The sequence below is a fragment of the Salvia miltiorrhiza genome, chromosome 2, assembly GCF_028751815.1.
Source record: "Salvia miltiorrhiza cultivar Shanhuang (shh) chromosome 2, IMPLAD_Smil_shh, whole genome shotgun sequence".
Taxonomy (NCBI): Eukaryota; Viridiplantae; Streptophyta; class Magnoliopsida; order Lamiales; family Lamiaceae; genus Salvia; species Salvia miltiorrhiza.
The window spans coordinates 3,155,907-3,180,278 of NC_080388.1; the positions used below are offsets into that span (position 1 = coordinate 3,155,907).

Sequence of the window (24,372 nt, forward strand, 5' to 3'; positions counted from 1 at the left end):
GCTTTGCAACGCTCCCCAAGCCTCTTATGTTGTATGAGATGAGATTCATTGCTAAACCACATTCTCTGCTCCCAGTCCCTGTTGCGTCGTCTCCTTCCTCCCAAGCTTCGAGATCTGATCGGCCACCTCTTCATCTTGTTGAACACTTGTGAGATCTAATGCTTTTCCAAATCTCCAGACTCTCAATCCTTCTTCTCTTCTTTTCAAATTCGAGATCTGACCTCAATTTCCACATTCCTCCCGGCATCCTTAGTATTCATCTCGTTGTCGTCAGAGTCAATTTGGGCGATAAAGTTTCCCCATTTCTCTCGTTCCTCTTCTCTCATAATTGATTTCCACTTCTTCTTATTTGCTTTGTAAGGAGGTTTTTTGCCCTTCTTGCCAAGAAAGGGTTGCGACTCTTTTCTTGAGATTTCCAAAACCTCTTCCTCTTCCGATCTCTGCTGTCCTCCAAAGACTTCTTGATCTTTCCCTCCTTCCTTACTCCTTGATGAAATGAACTCCGCCTGACAGTAAAATTCGCAAGGAATTGAACCGTCTTCTTTTCGACATTCCTTACCTTTTTCATTAGACTCTTCTTGGTCTTTATTTGGGTATAGCACAAGGTGGTCCTGGGCTTTTGACCCATGTAAACTTCTGTCTTCGGTTGAAAGTCCAAATGGGCCTTCCGTAGAACCATCAATAGGCCCACACCAAGGAGATGACTCCCCCTAATCCTCCTTTTTGTCTTTATCACAAATCAACCTCAATCCACCCCCCGTCGTCTCCTCATCATTTGCTTTTTTGGCATCAGTGATGTTAATGGTAAAGTGCTCCAAAACCGAAGGGTTCTTTTCCTGGGTTACTGAAACGTCCCTCTCTCGGTCTTCCCAATCTTCCCTGTTTTCGATGAGCGCCTCCGCCGGCGCCTAAGATCCACTATCCCAAGACCAATCTGATTCTGTTTCCGTTTCCTCACTGACCTGAAACTTTTCCCCCGGTAAACAGGTGTTTCCTTGGAGCTCCTCTATCCGGATGTGAAAACTCGCCCCTGCGATTTTACATTCCATGACTCTATCAATCGTCCTCAGACCTGTAGAAATCTGAATAAGTGCCACGTCCAACTTCTCCTTCTTCTTGGTTTCTTCATCGATTTTGAGAACTAAACCGAAGTTGGCGCTTGCAATATCAAAGAACCTTGGATTTCATGCATTCACTGGAACCCCAAACCACCGCGTCCAAACAACACGTTGTTGATAGACATCCACGTAATTCCACGGTCGAAACCATTGTAACCAAAAAGCACACCATTCGTCAAGTTCCTGAAGAGCGGTTTCGATTGGAGTCTCACTAGTGCTTTGCATGAGTACCAGATTTCCCCCCATGGTTGTAAGTTTAAGCTTTCCGGCGCACTCGCAGTTGATCTCTTCTCGGATATCTTCCCAGAGAAACTCGGCTTTAATAAAGCCCGTGTATGCTCCATCTAACCACGACATTTCCTCATCAGAAGGTTGGAACTGCAATACTTCGGCTGTATCCGAAGCTTTTCTTGTTTCACCAACTAAAATGTCCTTGAAGGAGAAACCTGTCCTTCTTTTGTTATCTCCCAACGTCCTTCCTTTGTCCTGCTTATTATCCTCCGCTACTCTCCTACCGTCCCCTTTGGATTTTTCCCCATGTTTCTCTCTGTCAAATCGAGGTTTGAAAACTCTTATCTTGTAGCTCCCAATCCAAAGTTTATTGAGTTCTTCCAACAAGGTTACATGATTTTCGACTTCTTCGAACCGAACAAATCCAAAAGGCTTTCCATTGAGGTCTCTTTTCTTAGGACAAAAAACGTCCACTGGTTTCTTGACTGAACCAAACTTTCTCCAAATGAAATCAACACTGCAATTGTGTGGTATATTGTTGAAGAAGAATTTTATGGTTTTCTCCTGTATGCTGGCCTGTCTTCCGACACCACTCCGGTACCTGAAACTTGCATCGCCGTTCCTATCATCCTTTCTCCGATAGTGTAGGTTTGGGTTGCTAGGGTTCGGGAAATATTGATGCCTCACAGGGTTGCGCTCGGAACGGTTCTGACCTTCCCCTCTCTTCCTCACTTCTCTCCAGTCGCCCTCCATGGTCGTTTCTCGTGTGACAACTAATATCAGTATAAGAAATTGCATACCGACCCATACTAAACACATGTATATAAATTTTGAGAGATAATTAACAAAATTTTATTGTGGTGCAGTGTTAACATTGGTGCCTCACTTCTAACCCGAAGGTCATAAGTTCAAAACCTTGTTGCACCATTTTCTTTTTTTCGTTTTTAGTAACAGTGGCACCTCACTTATGTTAGTTTTTAGGTTTTTCTTTTTCTTTTCTTTTTTTCTCGTTTTGTTTTCTTATTTTTGTTTTTCAATAAACATTCAGTTATTTCAATAATTTTAGTTATTTTTTTATATTTTAGTTTTTTTATCTTTTCGGTATTTTCTTTGTTTTCCGTTTGTTTTTTATTTATTGTTTCTCTTTTGCATTTTTTTATATGATTTGATGGGTTTTAGGATTGTAACATCTATACCCTTTTTGGTTAACACCATACCCGACAAACACACACTTAATGGCACAAGGAAAGAGTTTAGTCCGTTCATGCTTGGGAATATGAACGAATACGGAACTACCAAAAACTCGAGGTTGAAGAGTAAGAGCGAGAGGTATATCAGCAAGAGTGGATAATTTCTGTAATGGAGTTTGAAGCTGGAGGGTTCTGGTGGGAAGGCGATTTATATGGTAGACAGATGTAGCGATAGCTTTAGGCCAGAAGTGGGTGAGTACCTTAGACTCAAGCATCATAGCACGGGTCATTTCAAGGAGAATTCTATTTTTTTCGTTCAGCAACACCGTTTTGTTCGGGAGTATGGGAACAAGTGGTTTGATGAATTATCCCTCTTTGTTGACAGCAATCCTGCATGGATCGATTGACAAATTCCCCCCCATTATCGGTTCTAAGGGTTTGGATATGTTTATGAAATTAAGTTTGAATCATGTTGAAGAAATGAGTGAACTTTTCAAAAACTTGAGATTTATTTTTGAGAAAATACACCCATGTCATTCTAGTGCAATCATCAATAAAGAGCATAAAAATATCTAAAACCTTGATCCCCCACAATAGATGAAGGACCCCAAACATCAGAATGAACAAGAGAAAATATGGAGTTCACTTATGTATCATTAGGCTTAAAAGATTTTCGGTGGCTTTTAGCTAAAACACAAGTCTAACAAGATAAAGTCTTATTTTTCACTAATTTAGGAAATAAAAGCTTAAGATACCCCGTGGATGGATGCCCTAACCGACGGTGCCAAAGCCAGGTTTCCCGGTCAGCAGTTCCGTGAGCCAGCATCACCTTGCCTTGTTGAGCTATCTCATCCACATAGTACAATCCATCCCGCTCAGTGCCACGCCCAATAATCTCCCCCGCTCTGATATCCTGAAGAAAACAGAAATGAGGATGCATTATCATGGTACAATTGAGCTCTTTTGTAACATGGCTAATAGACAACAGTTTATGAGAAAGAGATGGAACATAGAGGCAATTCGAGAGACGAAGAGTAGGAGAAATTTCTATAGTTCCGGCTCCTTCAACACGAGTCAAATCACCACTAGCAGTTTGAACATGTGTTCGGTGGGATGTTGATGACTTAATCATATCAATTTTATCAAAGGTCATCGTATCAGTAGCTCCACAATCGAAAATCCACCCTTCATCTCTATCCCTATTATCACAAGAGGCTTGATATGCAGCGGAGAAATTTAGGGAATTTCTACATAATTTACGAAAACTTAGGGGGGCAGTTTGCATAAGATGGGGTAAGTTCTGCAATTTAACAAAACCTCGGGGTAGCTTTTGTATTTTACTGGAACTTAGAGGGGCAGATTTTAAGGGATGGGGTATTTTTTGATTTGGGCTTCTTCCTCCTGCTGCTCCCTTGGCCCAACTGGGGAAAGTCTTGTAGTTGTATCATACATCTACCCTTTATAGGGCTGAAAAGCAATATACAAGTAAAGTTACAAACTAGGAAACTCTAAATCATTGATCTTGATTTGATCTCCAATCAATGTAAATGATTCTTTCCTTTCCAACAGGAACAAGGAAAATGGCTGTAACTACTCTATGAGGGAAAAGACTCGCTATGAAGAGAGGCTACTATAGCTATGAAGTTCATCGAGGAATATAACTATGGCTATAAGTTCAGATTTTGTATGAAAATGACCACAGGAGCTACCTTATTTATAGGCGAAAACAAGGTTCTATCAAACCCCAAACCCTAGCCGCCAGCTGTTCTTCCAGCTATGAACAACCCTTCAAAACAAGCTGCCAGAGCTTCAAAAGTACTACATTTAATAATGTAGCAAAGGACTGTGTTTGTGTTGGCACGTATGAAATTTGCCTTAAAAGGTGGTGTTGTTAAAAGAAGAATGAAAATGGCATATATGTTAGCTGAAAGTAGAATTCAACACTTGTAGTGACTGAAACTGCTTTTCCTTTGTTGGGTTTTCATTAAATGGCTGAGTGGTCTACATTTGTACACACAGTTAGGCGATAGAAATTGTTTTAAGGCCAAATCTGCATAATCCCAAATCTGACCCTAAATTGTGTTTAAATTCCAAAAAAAACCCTATTGCATGTCAAGTCTTAAGTGACCAAACAAATAGGGATAGAGGTTGGATTTTCGATTGTGGGGCCACAGATACAATGACTTTTGATAAATCTGATATACTTGAATCATCAAAATCTGTTAGAACACATGTCCAAACTGCTAGTGGTGATCTTACTGCTTGAGAGAATCAGGTGGTGATTTAAGCTTACCAGATGAATGATGAGGATGGAGAAAAGATTGTGAGCTGCTTTTCCTTTGTTGGGTTTTCATTAAATGGCTGAGTGGTGTACATTTGTACACACAGTTAGGCGACAGAAATTGTTTTATGCTTTATTAGTTAGGGCTGCTGATAATGGGCCACTCATCTTTTAATTGGAGGAAAATTGTTGGATCATTTTCTAAAAATCTGGAAGAAAGGGAATTGGCCGAAACAATTATATGGCTTTGACCAAAAAAAACGTGAGGTTTGGAATTGTGGCTATGATTTTGCCCACTTCAAATGAAGCATTAATTTATGGTTTGTAGCCACAAATTCAAGAAATTCGAACAAAAAAACAAAAATAAAATAAAAAGAGCACTCCTAAATACGAGTATAAACTATTTAAAATTTCTAAGTCAAGTCAAGAACTCCTAAATATGAGTATAAACTATTTATAAATCCGAACGAAATTCAAGAACTCCTCGATTAGAGTCTAAGCTATCAAAGAGTGAATTTCGAGATTCGTCTACTTCCAAAGGCATTTCGTCCACAAACGAGCCTCGATGGGGCAATTTGTAGACAATTAAAATTGACGACGTGTTAAATCGTGCCATGTGTAAATTCATGAATTAAATATTTAATTATATTTTCTATTTTATTAAATAGGATTTTATTCCTAAATTAAATAAATATATATAATTAATATTTAATATAAATGAATTAATGGGCTCATAGACACCTAAAGCCCTAAGGCCCATGCATGGAGGTCCAAAGCCCATAAAGCCCATGAGGCCCACCTCCTATATCTATAAATAGAGGTGTTGAGAGCTCATAAATGCCATCTTGGAAGAGTAAAAGGTTGAAGAGCACAAGAATTCTCTCTAGTGCCACAAGTGGAAGAGATGGAGGATTCAAGTATTCTTCAAGCATTCTTCAAAGCTTCAAGAGTTCAAACATTCAAGCATTCTTCAAAGCTTCAAGAGTTCAAGAATTCAAGATCCTCAAAGCTTCAAAAGCTCAAGAATTCAAGATCTTCAAATCTTGAAGTGATCAAGATTTTCAAATCATCTTCAAAGCTTCAAGAGTTCAAGAATTCAAGATCCTCAAAGCTTCAAAAGCTCAAGAATTCAAGATCTTCAAATCTTGAAGTGATCAAGATTTTCAAATCTTCAAGCGATCAAGCATTCAAATCCTCAAGATCGAAAGCTTCAAGGCGTTCTTACAAAATTCTAAAGACGTTCTTCTCCAAATCAAATCAACTTCGACGTTCAAATTCAAAATCATGGCTTGAGTCCTTTGGATTTATCGTCATGAAATCAAATATTTTGAGAACCTTCGATATTGTTCAAGAATCAAATGGAAGAGAAGAATCAGAGGATCAACTAGAGATTGCAACCTGCAAAACTCTATCAAATTCTATCAAATTATCTTTGTAACGCACTTTTGTATTTTATAAATTGAAATACAAAAAATTTGTGTTTACACACGTATGAATTCATCTAACGGGATTACGAATTGTGAAAAATAAAATTTTCCTACTTTTGGGATTCGAACTCAGGACCACGAATTCATCCAGGGTTACGAATCAACCGTAGATCTTGATGATCTAAGGGCTGAAAATTGTTTATATTTTATATTTTAAGAAGTGTTTTTATTTTAGCCCTCCTCCTCCTCTCTCTCTCTCTCTCTATATATATATATATATATATATATATATATATATATAAGTGAATTACGGTAATACAAGTGCCCATCTTTTTTATAGTAAAATACTTCTTCGAATATACAATCTAATTTTTCTACCTAATTATCTATAGCATGTGCATTATTTAGAGTATCAATTTGAATTTATAATTTGTGAATATGGATATACATATAAAATCAAATAAAAGACCATTCAAATTTAGTTTTGATAATTGCTCGTTAGTTTTTATAATATATTAGTGGATTTATTTGATTTTTTTGAATGAGTTAATGTGTAAGTGAGATAGTGGGGTGAGTGGGATTAGGGCTGTTTAATTGGTTATCGAATTTTGGATAATCTGTTAACCGAATCGAAATTCCCGAGTTTGGGTATCCAATAACCGAATTTTCTGGTTATCGGTTCAATTTCGGGTATCATTTTTAGAAATATTTCGTGTATCGGTTAACCGAAATAACTGAAAATTATTTAATAATTTATTTAATATATATATATATTATATACATTTTAATTATTAATTCATTAATTTATTTATTTTTATTAAAAAATCGATTCTTTGGTAAAATAAAATTATGATATATTTAAAGTATAAGAATGAGCTTTAGTCTAGTGGATAAGTTGCTTTGTGTATTTTCTGGAAACTAGGGTTCAAATCCTCTATCTAGCAAATTATTTGAATTTTAATTTTTTAAATAGGTATTTTGGATACCCAAATAACCGAATCGGGTAACCGAACACCTAAAACGGTTCGAAAACGGTTAGTGATATATGACAATTTCGAGTTCGGTTAACTGAACCCGAACCGATCGACAGCCCTAAGTGCGATATAATTTATTTGTAACCTTCATGTTGAATATATTTTCAAAATTGCCATTAAAATCAATTTGGATTGAGAACTCCTTTTTTAATATAGTACTAGAATTTTCACTCGTGCAACGCACGAAAAATATTTTTATATTTTATTATATAAAATTGATATTAATTTGATTATTATATAAAATTCTAAATATAATTAAAAATGCTATAATTTAAGATAAATATATTTTAGTTTAATATAAAAATAATAAAGAATAATTCATATTAATAAAAATTGATATTGTAAAATAGGAAAACAATATAAGATAAAAGATAATTGAAAAAAAAAAAGATTTATTCAAAAAAAAAAGAGGAGAGAGGAGAGAGAATTTTCTTAAGTTTTAATCTTTAAATAAATATAATTTTTATATTTTAAATCTAATATTTACATAACATATATCAAATTAAAGCTCTTGTCATGATCTTTAATTTGATATGCATATAAAATATTTTATAATTAGTCGAATTTCACAATTTTAAAAAAGAAACAAAATAGAAAAGTAAGAAATTAAAGAAAAAAAAGATGTATAGCTTATAAATAAACGTTCAATTTTATTCTAACTACAAAATTGCCACTCAATTTTAAAATTGATTTGAAATCAATTTCAAATTAAAAACTCCTTTTTTAATATAGTATTGATAGATATCCATCCGTCAAAAAAAAAAAACTAATATCCGAATACCTCCAAAAAAACTAATATATATATATATATATATATATATATATATATATATATATAAAAGTAAAATAAACTCTATCCTACATGGCGTAATAGAATCACTCTATTTTAATTTTTCTCAATTCTCATTCATTCTTATTTATTTATACATTTCTAATCAATTTTTACATTTAAAAACTATTAAATAATCATATAAATTTATAGATAAATTCTATACTATTAAATAATCGTATAAAATTATTAGATAAAATCTGTACTATTAAATAATTGTATAAAACTATTAGATAAATCCAACATATCTATTTAATTATTATCACTCCATTCTAATTTTCTTCAATTCTCATTCATTCTTATTTATTTATATATTTCTAATCAATTTTTACATTATAGCAAAATAAATCATATCCTACGTAGCATCGTATAATCACTTCATTCTAATTTTCCTCAATTCTCATTCATTCTTATTTATCTATAAATTTAAATATATATTATCGCAAAATTCTATTCTAATTTTCCTCAATTCTCATTCATTCTTATTTTTTCTAAACTTTTAATCAACAAATTTCTATATATCTAATTTCGAACCTATCATCAACAATCGTATAATCACTTCATTCTAATTTTCCTCAATTCTCATTCATTCTTATTTATTTATACATTTCTAATCAATTTTTACATTTAAAAACTATTAAATAATCATATAAATTTATAGATAAATTCTATACTATTAAATAATCGTATAAAACTATTAGATAAAATATGTACTATTAAATAATTGTATAAAACTATTAGATAAATTCAACATATCTATTTAATTATAAATCCTACATATATCATAGCAAAATAAATCTTATTCGACGTGGCATCGTATAATCACTTCATTTTAATTTTCCTCAATTCTCATTCACTTGAAAATTTTAACTTAATAAAATGATGGCATCCAGAATAGGAATCCTTATACCCACTTAATTGAGATTGTTCCAAGTGTGACTAAAACTTAAATGTAAAAATTGATTAGAAATGTATAAATAAATAAGAATGAATGAGAATTGAGGAAAATTAGAATGAAGTGATTATACGATTGTTGATGATAGGTTCGAAATTAGATATATAGAAATTTGTTGATTAAAAATTTAGAAAAAATAAGAATGAATGAGAATTGAGGAAAATTAGAATAGAATTTTGCGATAATATATATAAATTTATAGATAAATAAGAATGAATGAGAATTGTCACGACCGGCCTTAATTAAGGATAATTAATCCGGGAAAACCATGACTGGGGAAGGGAAATTAAGAAGCGGGTTTAGAAAGGGGCGCATAAAAGAATACTCAAAGAGCTTGAATATGCATGAAATATTCCTTAAAAAGGAAAAAGGCATCGTTAGGGGCTTGGCTAAAACATTATCAGAGTTTGCAACGGAAGGCGTAACTGAAATAATCAGTGTTTACAGCGGAATGCATAACTGAGATACATGTATGAAGACATGTATCCTTTCTGAGCCTACTTTAAGTTCGACAAAAACTCCACTCAGCAACAACACTTCATCGCCCATCACAGCTCAACCTGCACAAACATAAACATCGAAGGGCTAAGTACAAGAGTACTTAGTGGGCAGTTGCCAAGCATATAACATAACATCATTTACAATTTCACAATATCGCATAAGAGGCATGAGTTTCTTTCATATTATTTGCTCATTAAACATTTCCAAATTCTTAAATAGCATAAGGGCATTCTTCATCATCAATCTTCATTAACAAACATCGTGTCGTGGAGAAGGCCTTCCCCAACGAACACGGGCATCGCACCGTGAAGGGGGCCTCCCTTAGCGGTCACGGCATCGTACTATTGAGGGAGGCCTCCCCCAATAGACGCTGTAACACTGGCATACTGGCATCGCGCCGCGAGAGAGGCCTCTCTCAGCGGACACGGGCATCGCGCCGTGAGGAAGGCCCTCCTCAACGGACACGGCATCGTACTGTTGAGGGAGGCCTCCCCCAACAGACGCAAGCATCAAACATAAGCATAAACTTATCAGCGTAAAGCATTCAAGCGTAAATAAGTGTAATCAAGCGTAAATTACATAGGGCGTAAATAGTATAAACAGCATAGCGTAAATCATTTAACGTGCAGCATAATAAAGCTTAACTCATTTAAGCGTAATAAAGCATACCACACTTGAAGATCCAATTTGCATTTTAAAGCATAACACTTGCATAGCATTTTATTTACGCGTAAGAAATTGCCCACCTGATAGCAAAGTTTTGCTAAGGTACTCTAACTCCTTGTGTAGTTCTTACTCTCGCGCTTGACCTTAATCACGAGAATGTAAAATAAGACATTGCCTCGAGGAAAATTCTCAATTAATGAGAAAGCGTAATTTAACTATGCATGAATCTCGTATGCATGAACTATTATTCTGAAATAATAATCAGGGAAATTCTATTGTTAATCCAGGTTAATATATTTAGCTAATTCTCGTCTAGCGCGGTCGAATAAAACTGTGATTCTTCCTTCCTCATCGGAATATTCTAGTCGTGAAATAAACCTCGCATTTGTACTTGATTGAAAAAGGACTAACTCGGCTCTAAACGAGGTGTGACCTTGTAGAAATTATCGGGCTTTTCGATAGAAGCATCATTACTAGCGTAACCTCAAATAATTAATAGGCTCAAAAGAGAGTAGCCAATTAATTAAATAAACCAGTGGCTTAAATGAAATAAACAATAATGGCTTGCTTTAAAGTCGGAAGTCCAAAAACATTAATTAATAAACTGGGCGGCTCATTACTGATAAATAATTGGGCTCCATCAAAAATTGATACTGCTAGGCTTAGCTCAAAGGAGTAACTTCAGCTCAAGCTTTAAAAGAATTAAAGCTCAACTTAAAAAGTCTTCGACCCAAAACAATTAAAATAGGGGTCCAAATAATAATTAATGTGGACTGAAAATAATTAATCTTAGCCCAAAAAGGCAATTTAATCGTCCCAAATGATGAATTAAACTGGCCCAACGAAATATAAATGGGACTAGAATAATAGTCCATCATAAAATATGCATCAGCCCAACTCCTTAATTAAATCGAACCCAATAGAAATAATGAGAAGGGCCAATTAAATAAAAGGTTGGCCCAGTTCGAATTTAAATGTGAAAGCCCAATAAATTAAATAAAATCAAGCCCAAACTTTTTAAATAATATAGCCCAAATGAAATAAATCATCCAGCCCAACTCTTTTAAAAATTTAGAGCCCAACAGTAAAATAATAAGAATGGCCCAACTGTAATAAAATAAATAAGGCCCAACTTAAATTAAAATCAGAGGCCCATACAGTAATTAAAATCGGCCCAATTTATGAATTATAAGGGGAGCCCAAAACAATTAAAAGAGGAAGCCCAAGTCTTAAAATAATCAAAGCCCATCCTCTCTCTCTACTCAAACTCTCGGCTCTCTCTCTCTCAACTCTCAAACGTGATTTACAGAATTCAAGGCCGAGAGTCCTCTTCTTCAACTTTCAAAATTTCGCCGCCGCGTCTGCTGCTTCTGAAAATCCGGCGAACGTCGGCCAGCCGAGGACATCGCCCCTGGTCCATTTCTCTCTCTCTCCATCTACTTCCCTCTCTCAATTTCTCACCCGATCTGTCTCTCGCAAATCTGCCGTCGCCGCTCCGTACTCTGACCATTCCAGCCGCCGGCGAGGCCGGCGTTGCTCAGAACCCCGACGCCGGTCTGCTGTCACGCCCTTGTCTGGAGCCATCGCCGCCGTCTGGAGCGGCTGCTGTTTCGCCTGGAGTCGCCGCCGACTGCTGCTGCTCGTCCGGTGGTCAGCGGTCGTCGTCTGTCGCAGAGCTCCGACAGTCCACTACCCTCTTCCTCTCGTTCTCAGATCCGAAGACCCACTTCGTTTCTCCAACAGTGGAACCCAATCGAGCCATAAGATCTGGAACTCAAGGCCGCTGTTTCTTCGTTCGAAAACCGGTCTGCGTCATCATCGGGCAGTCAGCCCTTCTTCTCAAAGTTAAGTCTTTTTCTCGTTCAATTCTATTTTAATCGATACATAATCGGACTAGGCAAAGTGCCCATATTCTTGTTTCGCATACTCTCAAATTATGCTCGTTTACTCATACTTAAACTGTCACTTGCTCATGATCGCATAGTTGGTGTGTTAACTAAGTTCAAGATGCTTATAAGATTGTCTATCCTTGTGAAACTACTCATGATCATGCTTGGTATAAATGCTTACTGGAATGGATATTTGAGTTTGTGAATTACCTTGATTGTTTTGTCCTTTTGGCTGTCTGTTGCGCTGTTTGAGTTTAATGAGGAGAGAGCTGAAAATTTCAGATGTTTATTGACATATGCAGGGGAATCAAGAATGGACTGGTGGAAAACTTAAGCCAAAGCTTACCTGTTCGAAGTTTGGCAGCAGTAAATGAAGTCTCTCATTCCTTTGGTTGTTGAAGAACTAAGGAATGAATGAAAGGGCTGATAATAGCCTTAAAGAATCGAAGATGGTGGGGAGCAAAGGGTGGTGGGAAAAAATGTAGTGGAGGAAAGCAAAAGGTGGTGGCGCAGTTGGCTAGTGCGTAGGTCTGCGTAGGTCTCATAGATATATGTTGAGTGGAGTTGGTGGCTGAGTAGGCCACGCAGAGTCTACAGCTTTTGTAATATACTAGACGATTTTCCCCAAGCTGGGAACTAGCCTGTAATCTATGAACTGTAAATAAATACTGTTTTCGATTTTCAATCATCGCATTTCTGTATCCGTTTAGTATCTGCTTCCTTGTTTCCAATATTGAAAAACTATAATATGACTTAAATTAAATCCGTAGATTTAATCTATGTTGCAGTCGTAATAATTCCTCGACTTCTAGTAGCACTAATAAAATATAACTGCTTCTGTTTTTCGATTAATAAATAACATGACTTTGCTAAGTCAGTTATAACTTGGAAATAATAATTATTGAATGACTCAATAATCCTCGTCGCGTTTTTCTCATACGTTATAAAAGTATAAAGCTAAAATAATAACTCCGTTTCTGATAAAAAAATCAGAACCATAAACTGGATTCATTTATAAAAATTGCATTTACTAATTTTAATCATAATTAAAAGAGCGGGCTACTACATACTACCCCTCTTAACAAAAATTTCGTCCCGAAATTTGCATATCTCTGCTAAAACAGTTCGGGGTATTTTTCCTTCATCTTGTCTTCAAGTTCCCACGTAGCTTCTCTTGTCTGCGGTGTCTCCATAAGATTTTCACTGATGTGATTGAGGCTGATTTCGCAAGTGTCTACGTATTGCTGGCAAGGGGTGCAGGTGTTCTCAATTGCTGAACCTCGTTATCTGTTGGGGCATTGCGTGGAGTAGTGACCCTTTTGTCCACAATTGTAACAACCGTTAGTTCCAGTCCGACAGACACTCCTATGCATCTTACCACAATTTGGGCAAGGTAAAACTCCTTTCTGACCTTGGTTACCCCCAGTTGACTTGAGGTTAGTCTGTGCCTCGTACCTTGGTTGAATAAACTGTTCGGCCCGTTCATTTTCTTGCCACACTTTCTTACTGGTCTGATTGATATTGTCTTCGTTGTTGTCCCACTTGCGCTTCCCTTTGAGAGTATGTGAGACTGCTGGTAAGTCGTTTGGCGTCGAGATAAATGGTGAGGCTAACTTGTCCGACGGCATTGCAGCTTCAATGTCAAGTGCCCTGTTCAGAGACTCCGTGTATGAGAGTCCTCCGTGGCTTGCTAGAGCCATCTTAATTTCGTAGCGCAGTCCGGCACAAAATTTCTCTGCCATCTTCTCCTCTGTGTCCACTTGTTGTGGAGCAAACCTCGACAGGTTGCAGAATTCCTTGTCGTATTCAACCACATTTTTCTTTCCTTGCTTCAACTCGTAGAACTCAGCTTCTTTCTTCTTCCTATAGCTTTTCGGAATATATTTATCATATAATCCTGTCTTAAAATCTTCCCAAGTATAACTTGCCCATTGTTCAGGTGTCAGAATTTTTCGACGTGCTTCCCACCAGAAATCCGCTGATCCTGTTAGCTGGAATGAGACGCAAGATAGGCGCTCCTCATCAGTACAACGTAGAAAGTTGAAAATGCGTTCCATTGCACGCACCCAAATCTCAGCTTCAGCCGGTTCACTCGTTCCGTCAAACGTAGGTGGATTTTGCCTTAAAAAGAGTTCTTCGACTCTCCTAGTTGGGGGCGGAGGAGATGGGTTATGTTCTTGAGCATCTTGTGGTTCTTCGGGTACAGCGTTACGGTTTCTGCGATTGTTATTGTTTCTCGCAGGGCGTCCTCTCTTAGGCGGCATTCTGGTAGCAAAGATGTGCCAATTAGTACACTCTAGCATAATCTAATACAAACCTCAAAAGAATTCTTGTAAATGTCAACTTAATATAACTTGTAAACAAGTCATGACTCCAATGACATCATTGATCATTGATGTAGTAAGCTTTAAGGGTCCTTAGCATCTCAAATCTATGAGTCATAACAATCCTTAAGCATATAATATCACATCATCTAAACTGGATACTTAAGCATAAGTCATGGAGATTTATAGTGGCTATAATATCATCAGCTTAAGAAAATTTTTCTATACGTATCACTTATCTTGCTTCCTTCACTATAGCCACCAAAAGATACAATCTAATTTTTTTTCTATGTTTGCTTCTATGTTCTGTCGTAGTGGTGATCTCATATCTTAATAGCTCTATGTTCATAGGGATTCATTCCATAGGCATACTTAATCGCGCTTGCGTAAATCATTTCATTCAATAACAACATAACATAGTTATTAACAGTTACTCACTTTGCTATTACGATAATTTTCACTTTTTGTAAACATTAACTCAAAACTTGGAAGAGCATACCATTCTGCTTCGTTGAGTGTGATACGATGAAGTGCTGAGCTTTGTCGATTGAACTCTAGACACTTTAGTGATCCATTCTAAGTTTGGCTTAAATAAACTCTTAGGCTCAGAGCAAACGAACTGCTCTGATACCACTCTGTCACGACCGGCCTTAACTAAGGATAATTAATCCGGGAAAACCATGACTGGGGAAGGGAAATTAAGAAGCGGGTTTAGAAAGGGGCGCATAAAAGAATACTCAAAGAGCTTGAATATGCGTGAAATATTCCTTAAAAAGGAAAAAGGCATCGTTAGGGGCTTGGCTAAAACATTATCAGAGTTTGCAACGGAAGGCGTAACTGAAATAATCAGTGTTTACAGCGGAATGCATAACTGAGATACATGTATGAAGACATGTATCCTTTCTGAGCCTACTTTAAGTTCGACAAAAACTCCACTCAGCAACAACACTTCATCGCCCATCACAGCTCAACCTGCACAAACATAAACATCGAAGGGCTAAGTACAAGAGTACTTAGTGGGCAGTTGCCAAGCATATAACATAACATCATTTACAATTTCACAATATCGCATAAGAGGCATGAGTTTCTTTCATATTATTTGCTCATTAAACATTTCCAAATTCTTAAATAGCATAAGGGCATTCTTCATCATCAATCTTCATTAACAAACATCGTGTCGTGGAGAAGGCCTTCCCCAACGAACACGGGCATCGCACCGTGAAGGGGGCCTCCCTTAGCGGTCACGGCATCGTACTATTGAGGGAGGCCTCCCCCAATAGACGCTGTAACACTGGCATACTGGCATCGCGCCGCGAGAGAGGCCTCTCTCAGCGGACACGGGCATCGCGCCGTGAGGAAGGCCCTCCTCAACGGACACGGCATCGTACTGTTGAGGGAGGCCTCCCCCAACAGACGCAAGCATCAAACATAAGCATAAACTTATCAGCGTAAAGCATTCAAGCGTAAATAAGTGTAATCAAGCGTAAATTACATAGGGCGTAAATAGTATAAACAGCATAGCGTAAATCATTTAACGTGCAGCATAATAAAGCTTAACTCATTTAAGCGTAATAAAGCATACCACACTTGAAGATCCAATTTGCATTTTAAAGCATAACACTTGCATAGCATTTTATTTACGCGTAAGAAATTGCCCACCTGATAGCAAAGTTTTGCTAAGGTACTCTAACTCCTTGTGTAGTTCTTACTCTCGCGCTTGACCTTAATCACGAGAATGTAAAATAAGACATTGCCTCGAGGAAAATTCTCAATTAATGAGAAAGCGTAATTTAACTATGCATGAATCTCGTATGCATGAACTATTATTCTGAAATAATAATCAGGGAAATTCTATTGTTAATCCAGGTTAATATATTTAGCTAATTCTCGTCTAGCGCGGTCGAATAAAACTGTGATTCTTCCTTCCTCATCGGAATATTCTAGTCGTGAAATAAACCTCGCATTTGTACTTGATTGAAAAAGGACTAACTCGGCTCTAAACGAGGTGTGACCTTGTAGAAATTATCGGGCTTTTCGATAGAAGCATCATTACTAGCGTAACCTCAAATAATTAATAGGCTCAAAAGAGAGTAGCCAATTAATTAAATAAACCAGTGGCTTAAATGAAATAAACAATAATGGCTTGCTTTAAAGTCGGAAGTCCAAAAACATTAATTAATAAACTGGGCGGCTCATTACTGATAAATAATTGGGCTCCATCAAAAATTGATACTGCTAGGCTTAGCTCAAAGGAGTAACTTCAGCTTAAGCTTTAAAAGAATTAAAGCCCAACTTAAAAAGTCTTCGACCCAAAACAATTAAAATAGGGGTCCAAATAATAATTAATGTGGACTGAAAAGAATTAATCTTAGCCCAAAAAGGCAATTTAATCGTCCCAAATGATGAATTAAACTGGCCCAACGAAATATAAATGAGACTAGAATAATAGTCCATCATAAAATATGCATCAGCCCAACTCCTTAATTAAATCGAACCCAATAGAAATAATGAGAAGGGCCAATTAAATAAAAGGTTGGCCCAGTTCGAATTTAAATGTGAAAGCCCAATAAATTAAATAAAATCAAGCCCAAACTTTTTAAATAATATAGCCCAAATGAAATAAATCATCCAGCCCAACTCTTTTAAAAATTTAGAGCCCAACAGTAAAATAATAAGAATGGCCCAACTGTAATAAAATAAATAAGGCCCAACTTAAATTAAAATCAGAGGCCCATACAGTAATTAAAATCGGCCCAATTTATGAATTATAAGGGGAGCCCAAAACAATTAAAAGAGGAAGCCCAAGTCTTAAAATAATCAAAGCCCATCCTCTCTCTCTACTCAAACTCTCGGCTCTCTCTCTCTCAACTCTCAAACGTGATTTACAGAATTCAAGGCCGAGAGTCCTCTTCTTCAACTTTCAAAATTTCGCCGCCGCGTCTGCTGCTTCTGAAAATCCGGCGAACGTCGGCCAGCCGAGGACATCGCCCCTGGTCCATTTCTCTCTCTCTCCATCTACTTCCCTCTCTCAATTTCTCACCCGATCTGTCTCCCGCAAATCTGCCGTCGCCGCTCCGTACTCTGACCATTCCAGCCGCCGGCGAGGCCGGCGTTGCTCAGAACCCCGACGCCGGTCTGCTGTCACGCCCTTGTCTGGAGCCATCGCCGCCGTCTGGAGCGGCTGCTGTTTCGCCTGGAGTCGCCGCCGACTGCTGCTGCTCGTCCGGTGGTCAGCGGTCGTCGTCTGTCGCAGAGCTCCGACAGTCCACTACCCTCTCCCTCTCGTTCTCAGATCCGAAGACCCACTTCGTTTCTCCAACAGTGGAACCCAATCGAGCCATAAGATCTGGAACTCAAGGCCGCTGTTTCTTCGTTCGAAAACCGGTCTGCGTCATCATCGGGCAGTCAGCCCTTCTTCTCAAAGTTAAGTCTTTTTCTCGTTCAATTCTATTTTAATCGATACATAATCGGACTAGGCAAAGTGCCCATATTCTTGTTTCGCATACTCTCAAATTATGCTCGTTTACTCATACTTAAACTGTCACTTGCTCATGATCGCATAGTTGGTGTGTTAACTAAGTTCAAGATGCTTATAAGATTGTCTATCCTTGTGAAACTACTCATGATCATGCTTGGTATAAATGCTTACTGGAATGGATATTTGAGTTTGTGAATTACCTTGATTGTTTTGTCCTTTTGGCTGTCTGTTGCGCTGTTTGAGTTTAATGAGGAGAGAGCTGAAAATTTCAGATGTTTATTGACATATGCAGGGGAATCAAGAATGGACTGGTGGAAAACTTAAGCCAAAGCTTACCTGTTCGAAGTTTGGCAGCAGTAAATGAAGTCTCTCATTCCTTTGGTTGTTGAAGAACTAAGGAATGAATGAAAGGGCTGATAATAGCCTTAAAGAATCGAAGATGGTGGGAAGCAAAGGGTGGTGGGAAAAAAATGTAGTGGAGGAAAGCAAAAGGTGGTGGCGCAGTTGGCTAGTGCGTAGGTCTGCGTAGGTCTCATAGATATATGTTGAGTGGAGTTGGTGGCTGAGTAGGCCACGCAGAGTCTACAGCTTTTGTAATATACTAGACGATTTTCCCCAAGCTGGGAACTAGCCTGTAATCTGTGAACTGTAAATAAATACTGTTTTCGATTTTCAATCATCGCATTTCTGTATCCGTTTAGTATCTGCTTCCTTGTTTCCAATATTGAAAAACTATAATATGACTTAAATTAAATCCGTAGATTTAATCTATGTTGCAGTCGTAATAATTTCTCGACTTCTAGTAGCACTAATAAAATATAAATGCTTCTGTTTTTCGATTAATAAATAACATGACTTTGCTAAGTCAGTTATAACTTGGAAATAATAATTATTGAATGACTCAATAATCCTCGTCGCGTTTTTCTCATACGTTATAAAAGTATAAAGCTAAAATAATAACTCCGTTTCTGATAAAAAAATCAGAACCATAAACTGGATTCATTTATAAAAATTGCATTTACTAATTTTAATCATAATTAAAAGAGCGGGCTACTACAAGAATTGAGGAAAATTAGAATGAAGTGATTATACGATGCTACGTAGGATATGATTTATTTTGCTATAATGTAAAAATTGATTAGAAATATATAAATAAATAAGAATGAATGAGAATTGAAGAAAATTAGAATGGAGTGATAATAATTAAATAGATATGTTGGATTTATCTAATAGTTTTATATAATTATTTAATAGTACAGAGTTTATCTAATAATTTTATACGATTATTTAATAGTATAGATATACCAATAAATTAATCCACGAAAAGCAATTAATTCAGATGTCAATTCATTTTTTAGAAAATATATTCTTCAACTAAATGTTATAAATAAATAAAATACATGCCTATATATATATATAATAGCAAAATAAATCATATCCTACGTAGCGCCGTATAATCACTCTATTTTAATTTTCTTCAATTTTCATTCATTCTTATTTTTTTTCTAAATTTTTAATCAATTTCCATATCTAAAAAAGATTTATATTTGTATTTTATTTTATTATATAATATTAGTTTAAGTTTATCACATCATACTAACAAATTAATATGTATATATATATATATATAATACATTTATGTATAGATGTATTTACTTAAATAATTAACTATATATATATACTCCCTCCTTCCATGTAAACTTCATCAAATGAATATTTATATAAAAATTTATTTCTATTATCACAACCTACATTTAATTGACGAAAGTGATTAAGATTAATATTATTTCAAATATTGTATTACTAATTTAATTTGATCATATCAAATTGATTAAAGAAATAATTTATATATAAACTATTTCATATATTATAGTAATAAAAATAATTATAAATGATGACATAAAATAATTCCCGTCGAATTTCGACGGGTTAGACGCTAGTATCCGAATAAAATGAAAAACTGAACTTACTGTTTGAACTGAGTACTTTTATCTTTTTCTTTGGCAGGCATTATTAACTAATTAGTTACTTACAAAATTAAAGCTTTTCAAAAACTAATATCCGAAGAAAAAGAAAATTTTGACCGAGTAGTTTTTTCTTTTATATTTTATATTTTACATCTTTTATCTTTTACTATATATTGTATAAGTGAAACTCTTCTTTCTCACTTTCGCTTTTGTACCTTACTTCAGATCTAATCTCTCTTTCTTCACATTAAAATCTCACCGCCGATTAAGGATGATGGCCAGAAGAGCTGTTGTTTCTGCAATTGATCTCATTCATGAAAGAGGATTTGTCAATCGATGGTCGCAGCATAAATCGGGTATTCTCTCTCCTCTGTTCTCTCTCTTCTCTTCCGAGGCTTTTCAACCTAAGCGGTCTAGAATCGATTTCAGCTGTGTTAAAGAAGTAGACGATGTTATTGAATTGTTTCAAAAAATAAAGAGTTTGCGGCAAGAGCCTTCTGTTCTCCTGTATAACAAACTCATGAGTGTTAGTGTAACGATTGAGCAGTATTATATTGCCCTTGATGTGTTCGGCGAAATGCTTAGGATGGGTGTCCCGGTTAATGATTACACAATGAGTATTGCTGTCAACTGTTGTTGTCTCTTGAAAGATATATATTCTGCTTTTTCTGTAATGGGATTCTTTCTCAAGAGAGGTCACGAACCAGATGTCGTGACTTTCGGCACTCTCATAAAAGGGTTATTCTTAGTTAATAAGAAGGCTGAAGCCGTGAAACTGTTCGAAAAGATTTTGGATTTAAAACTTTGTGAGCCCAGTAATGTTATGATTCTGCACGTGATTGATGGGATGTGCAAAACTGGACAGGTCATTGAAGCCCATGATTGGCTTCATAGATTAGAAAGTATTGGGTGGAGTCCTAACGTTAAGGCTTATAGTGCACTAATTGATGGATTTTGCAAGGGCGGAATGGTGAACAATGCCTTCAAGGTTCTAACCAAAATGGTTGGGAAGGGTGTTTTACCTAACGTCGTCACTTATAGTTCCATGATTAATGCATACTGTAAGGAAGAAAAGATGGAAGAGGCTGAAAATATGTTGGAAATAATGACGCAACAAAATATTTGTCCCGATGTCTTTACTTATTCTTCGCTTATTGAAGGGCTGTGCCTGAAGGGTGAAATCGAAAGAGCGAAACAGGTACTTGATTCCATGGTAGAGAGGGGCCTTAAACCCAATATTGTTAACTATAGCACCTTGCTAAATGGATATTGTAAGAAGGGAAGCGTGGATGAAGCTTGGCTTATTTTTTTTGAAATTTCCGGTAAAGGTCTCGAGCATAATGTGCAAACTTATAGTACATTATTGGATGGGTTGTTGAAGCGTGGGATGGTTGATGAAGCTCTGCTTCTGCTATCCGAGATGGTGGAGAAGGGCATCTCGCCTGATGCTGTCACATGCAGCACATTGATCGATGGATATTGCTCGCTTGGCGAGATGGTTAGAGCTAGAGAGCTCTTCAATTCGATGCCAAAGAGGGGAATCAAGCACAATATATTCACCTATTGTATCTTGATTAAGGGATACTGCAAGGCGGGAAACCTTGATGAAGCGTGGCGTTTCTTCAATGAAATCTCGTGTGTAGGTCTCAAACACTCGACCGTGTCATACAACACGATGATGCACGGGCTAATACGCCAAAGTAGTTTTTCAGACGGGTTGAAGCTTTTCCACGATATGGAAGCTCAGAATCTACATCCGGATCTCTACACCTACAACATCTTGTTGGATGGCTTGTGTCGAATACGTCGGATTGATGAGGTGTTTGCGGTTTTGACGGTGATGGAGGCGAGAGGTGTGAAACCTGATATCGTATCGTATGGTGTTCTGATCAACAGCTTATGCAAGGGCGGAAGACTTGATGATGCTACGAGGCTCTTCAACCATCTCCCTTCCAAGGGCTTAAATCCGGACGTACAAATGTACAACATTATGCTCAACTCCCTCTACAATGATGGGCGCGAAGGGGAGGCTAGGAGGTTGATGGAGGAGATGGACAGGAGCGGCTGCGCACCTAATCGCGTGACGTTCAATATTATTGTGTGGAATCTGGTGAAGAGCAAAAGGTTCCATGAGGCAATTCCTTTCTTGGAGGAGATGTGCAGGAGAGGATTTGATGTGAATTCGGAGATCATTTCTGCTTTGCTTCAGGAACTTAGAAGAGGAGAAGGTAAAGATGAGAAATTGCAAGAGATTCTTAAGAAAGTTTGTGCTCAAAATCGACAAGTGAATGTTCTATTTTGAGGTATTAATGCTTGACTGAAGTTACATTTGATTCTATTCATCTTCTTGTTATAACCTTTGTTGTTGTCGTTGTTGTTGAATGCAGTAATCTTTATGCTCTCTCTCTCTCTCTAACCATTGTTGTTGTTGTCAGTTTGTGTGGTGGTAAGGTTGTTTAAAATTCAATGAGATTTTACGCAAAAAACTAAATTTAAAAGAAGATGATTTTTGTGTGAAAGATCACTACTTTCTCAACTCGAACATCTAGTGTTTCTGTTTACTGTTGAAAGTAGCTTCAGCTGAACTGTTTCCTGTTTCGTTGCCATCCTTTTACGCAGGATAATTTATCACGTGGGATTTTCACTTGTCAAGAAATGATTCATAGAGTGCTAAGAGTGATATATACTTGAAGGGAGTTCCACCATCGGGTGGTCTTGCTGCACTGTGTCTTGTGCTAGTATGGAACCATCTGCTTTGAGTTTCTCGTCTTGTTGTTATTTTGCAAGCATTTGCATGTGATGAATTAACTCCGTGTTGTCTGATTTCGCCGTTTTCCATCAGCCATTTCCGCTACTTGGAAGAGTAGCCTTTTGATTTTCACATTTGCTAGAATTGTATTTTATTGTGGAACGACTTTAGTCCTTGATTGCACCAGAAGATCATACATTCAACTCTCAGATCATCTCTAGATTCATCTCGAGGGCCAGAGACGAGACGAGACGAGGAGGAAGAAGGAGAATGTTTTATTTTAAAGAATTGGTGATGATGGAAGGTTGGATTTGGAAGGGGTTTTATATGCATGCTTTTTTCTAAGTGAGTGAAAGTGATACATGCATATTCAAATTTTCTTTTCCTTTTCCTAAAAAAAGAGTCCATGTACTTGACTACTTTCATTATTTGGTAGCAGAAGAACTGGATTTTGCTAGATTCATGTGCTCTCTGTGATTAAGTTGGACCTAATTAATGTGAATTGGAAGATTATTGTTAATTGATGCATGAAATGTTTGACGAGTGAATTCCTAGGTAGCTAAAACATCTGACTTATATATGTTGGGGAAATGGAAAAAAAGAAATGAATAGTCTTGAATTTTTTAATATGTGTTTGTTTTTGTTTGGTTCTAGAATGGGAATGGACTTATTTTGCCCATACAAACATTTGGAAAATTTATATTTGGGCCTTATATAATTCCAAGATCATTTATGGTTTGCTTGATGAACTAAGAATAGAAGAAGGTAAAGATGAGAAATTGCAAGAGATTGTTGAGAAAGTTTGTGCTCAAAATTGAGAGAGGTATATTACAAGGTAATTTTTCTTTTGGCATTGTAAATGCAATTGCTTTTGTACGTATACAAAAAAATGTTGTGGATGTTTGCATTTGCTGCTAGTACTCTTGGAGATGATGCATTGTGTTCGTTAGCAGAAAGGGCTACATTAGTGTCCCGCGGAAACACAGCCCGGGTGCACGGGGACGCAAGCTGGCTCAGATATGCCGCACCATCGCCTCAGGCTCAGATGAGACGCGCCATGAAACTGCATACACCAAGATAATTTTTTTTAACTATCGGTAGGAGTTGAAGTTTATTTGTGTTGCTAAATCTTCACGAGGAGTAGCTCTACTTATAACTATTTTTTTTTTCAAGACTGTGAACTGCAGGATGTTTTGTAAGGCAATTTTGATTTGCAGAATAAGTATTTCTCTGCTGAATCTGTGGTTAGATGAGTAATATGTTTGATGAATTTTCTTTTCATCTTCTTCTTTGCCTCTTTTTCTTCATAAATTATGTTAACTAACTAAATATGTGTATTTTATCATAAATCAATTGGACAATCTATATTGTATAAGATTGTTTTCTAGGGTTGATTAATTCAAGTAGCCAATGTTTTATTGCTTTGTCGAATTCTTTTCTTCAATTTTTTGAATTGGGGGATGATTGATTGAGATTCACACATATACCGTTCATTCTATAAAAGGAATGAATATTTTTAAGCTATATAATGCTTGGTTATAAAAATAGGTTTTATTTGTCTTGGTCCATTTGATTTGATTTGTTTTCTTTTTGGGTAATCAATTTACACTCTCCTAATCGTATCTTTATCGCAAATTATTGTATGCGGTCACCGCATCCCATGTGGCGGGTTTGACCCACTTTGACCGACCCCTACTAAATGCATGTATATAAGTTTTGAGAGATAATTAACA

At 36.6% G+C, this 24,372-nt stretch overlaps 2 protein-coding genes across 3 annotated transcripts; one reads left to right on the forward strand and one right to left on the reverse strand.

The window, feature by feature from the left end:
- Positions 1 to 13,140: 13,140 nt before the first annotated feature.
- LOC131012649 (uncharacterized) lies at positions 13,141 to 16,173 on the reverse strand. Its single transcript, XM_057940631.1, has 2 exons — positions 16,105 to 16,173; positions 13,141 to 15,417 (listed from the first exon to the last, which is right to left on the reverse strand). The coding sequence occupies exon 2, from the start codon at positions 14,422 to 14,424 to the stop codon at positions 13,405 to 13,407; it is 1,020 nt and encodes a 339-aa protein (XP_057796614.1). The 5' UTR covers positions 14,425 to 15,417; positions 16,105 to 16,173; the 3' UTR covers positions 13,141 to 13,404.
- A 3,988-nt stretch (positions 16,174 to 20,161) lies between these two features.
- LOC131012650 (pentatricopeptide repeat-containing protein At1g62680, mitochondrial-like) lies at positions 20,162 to 23,920 on the forward strand. 2 transcript variants are annotated; one of them, XR_009097402.1, is made up of 3 exons: positions 20,162 to 22,193; positions 22,510 to 23,474; positions 23,593 to 23,920. XR_009097402.1 is itself a non-coding variant. In XM_057940632.1 (2 exons), the coding sequence occupies exon 1, from the start codon at positions 20,162 to 20,164 to the stop codon at positions 22,190 to 22,192; it is 2,031 nt and encodes a 676-aa protein (XP_057796615.1). In that variant the 3' UTR covers position 22,193; positions 22,510 to 23,920. The 2 variants fall into 2 exon arrangements, 1 of the variants encoding a protein (XP_057796615.1); XM_057940632.1 differs by having other exon boundaries at positions 22,510 to 23,920.
- The last annotated feature ends 452 nt before the right edge of the window (positions 23,921 to 24,372 follow it).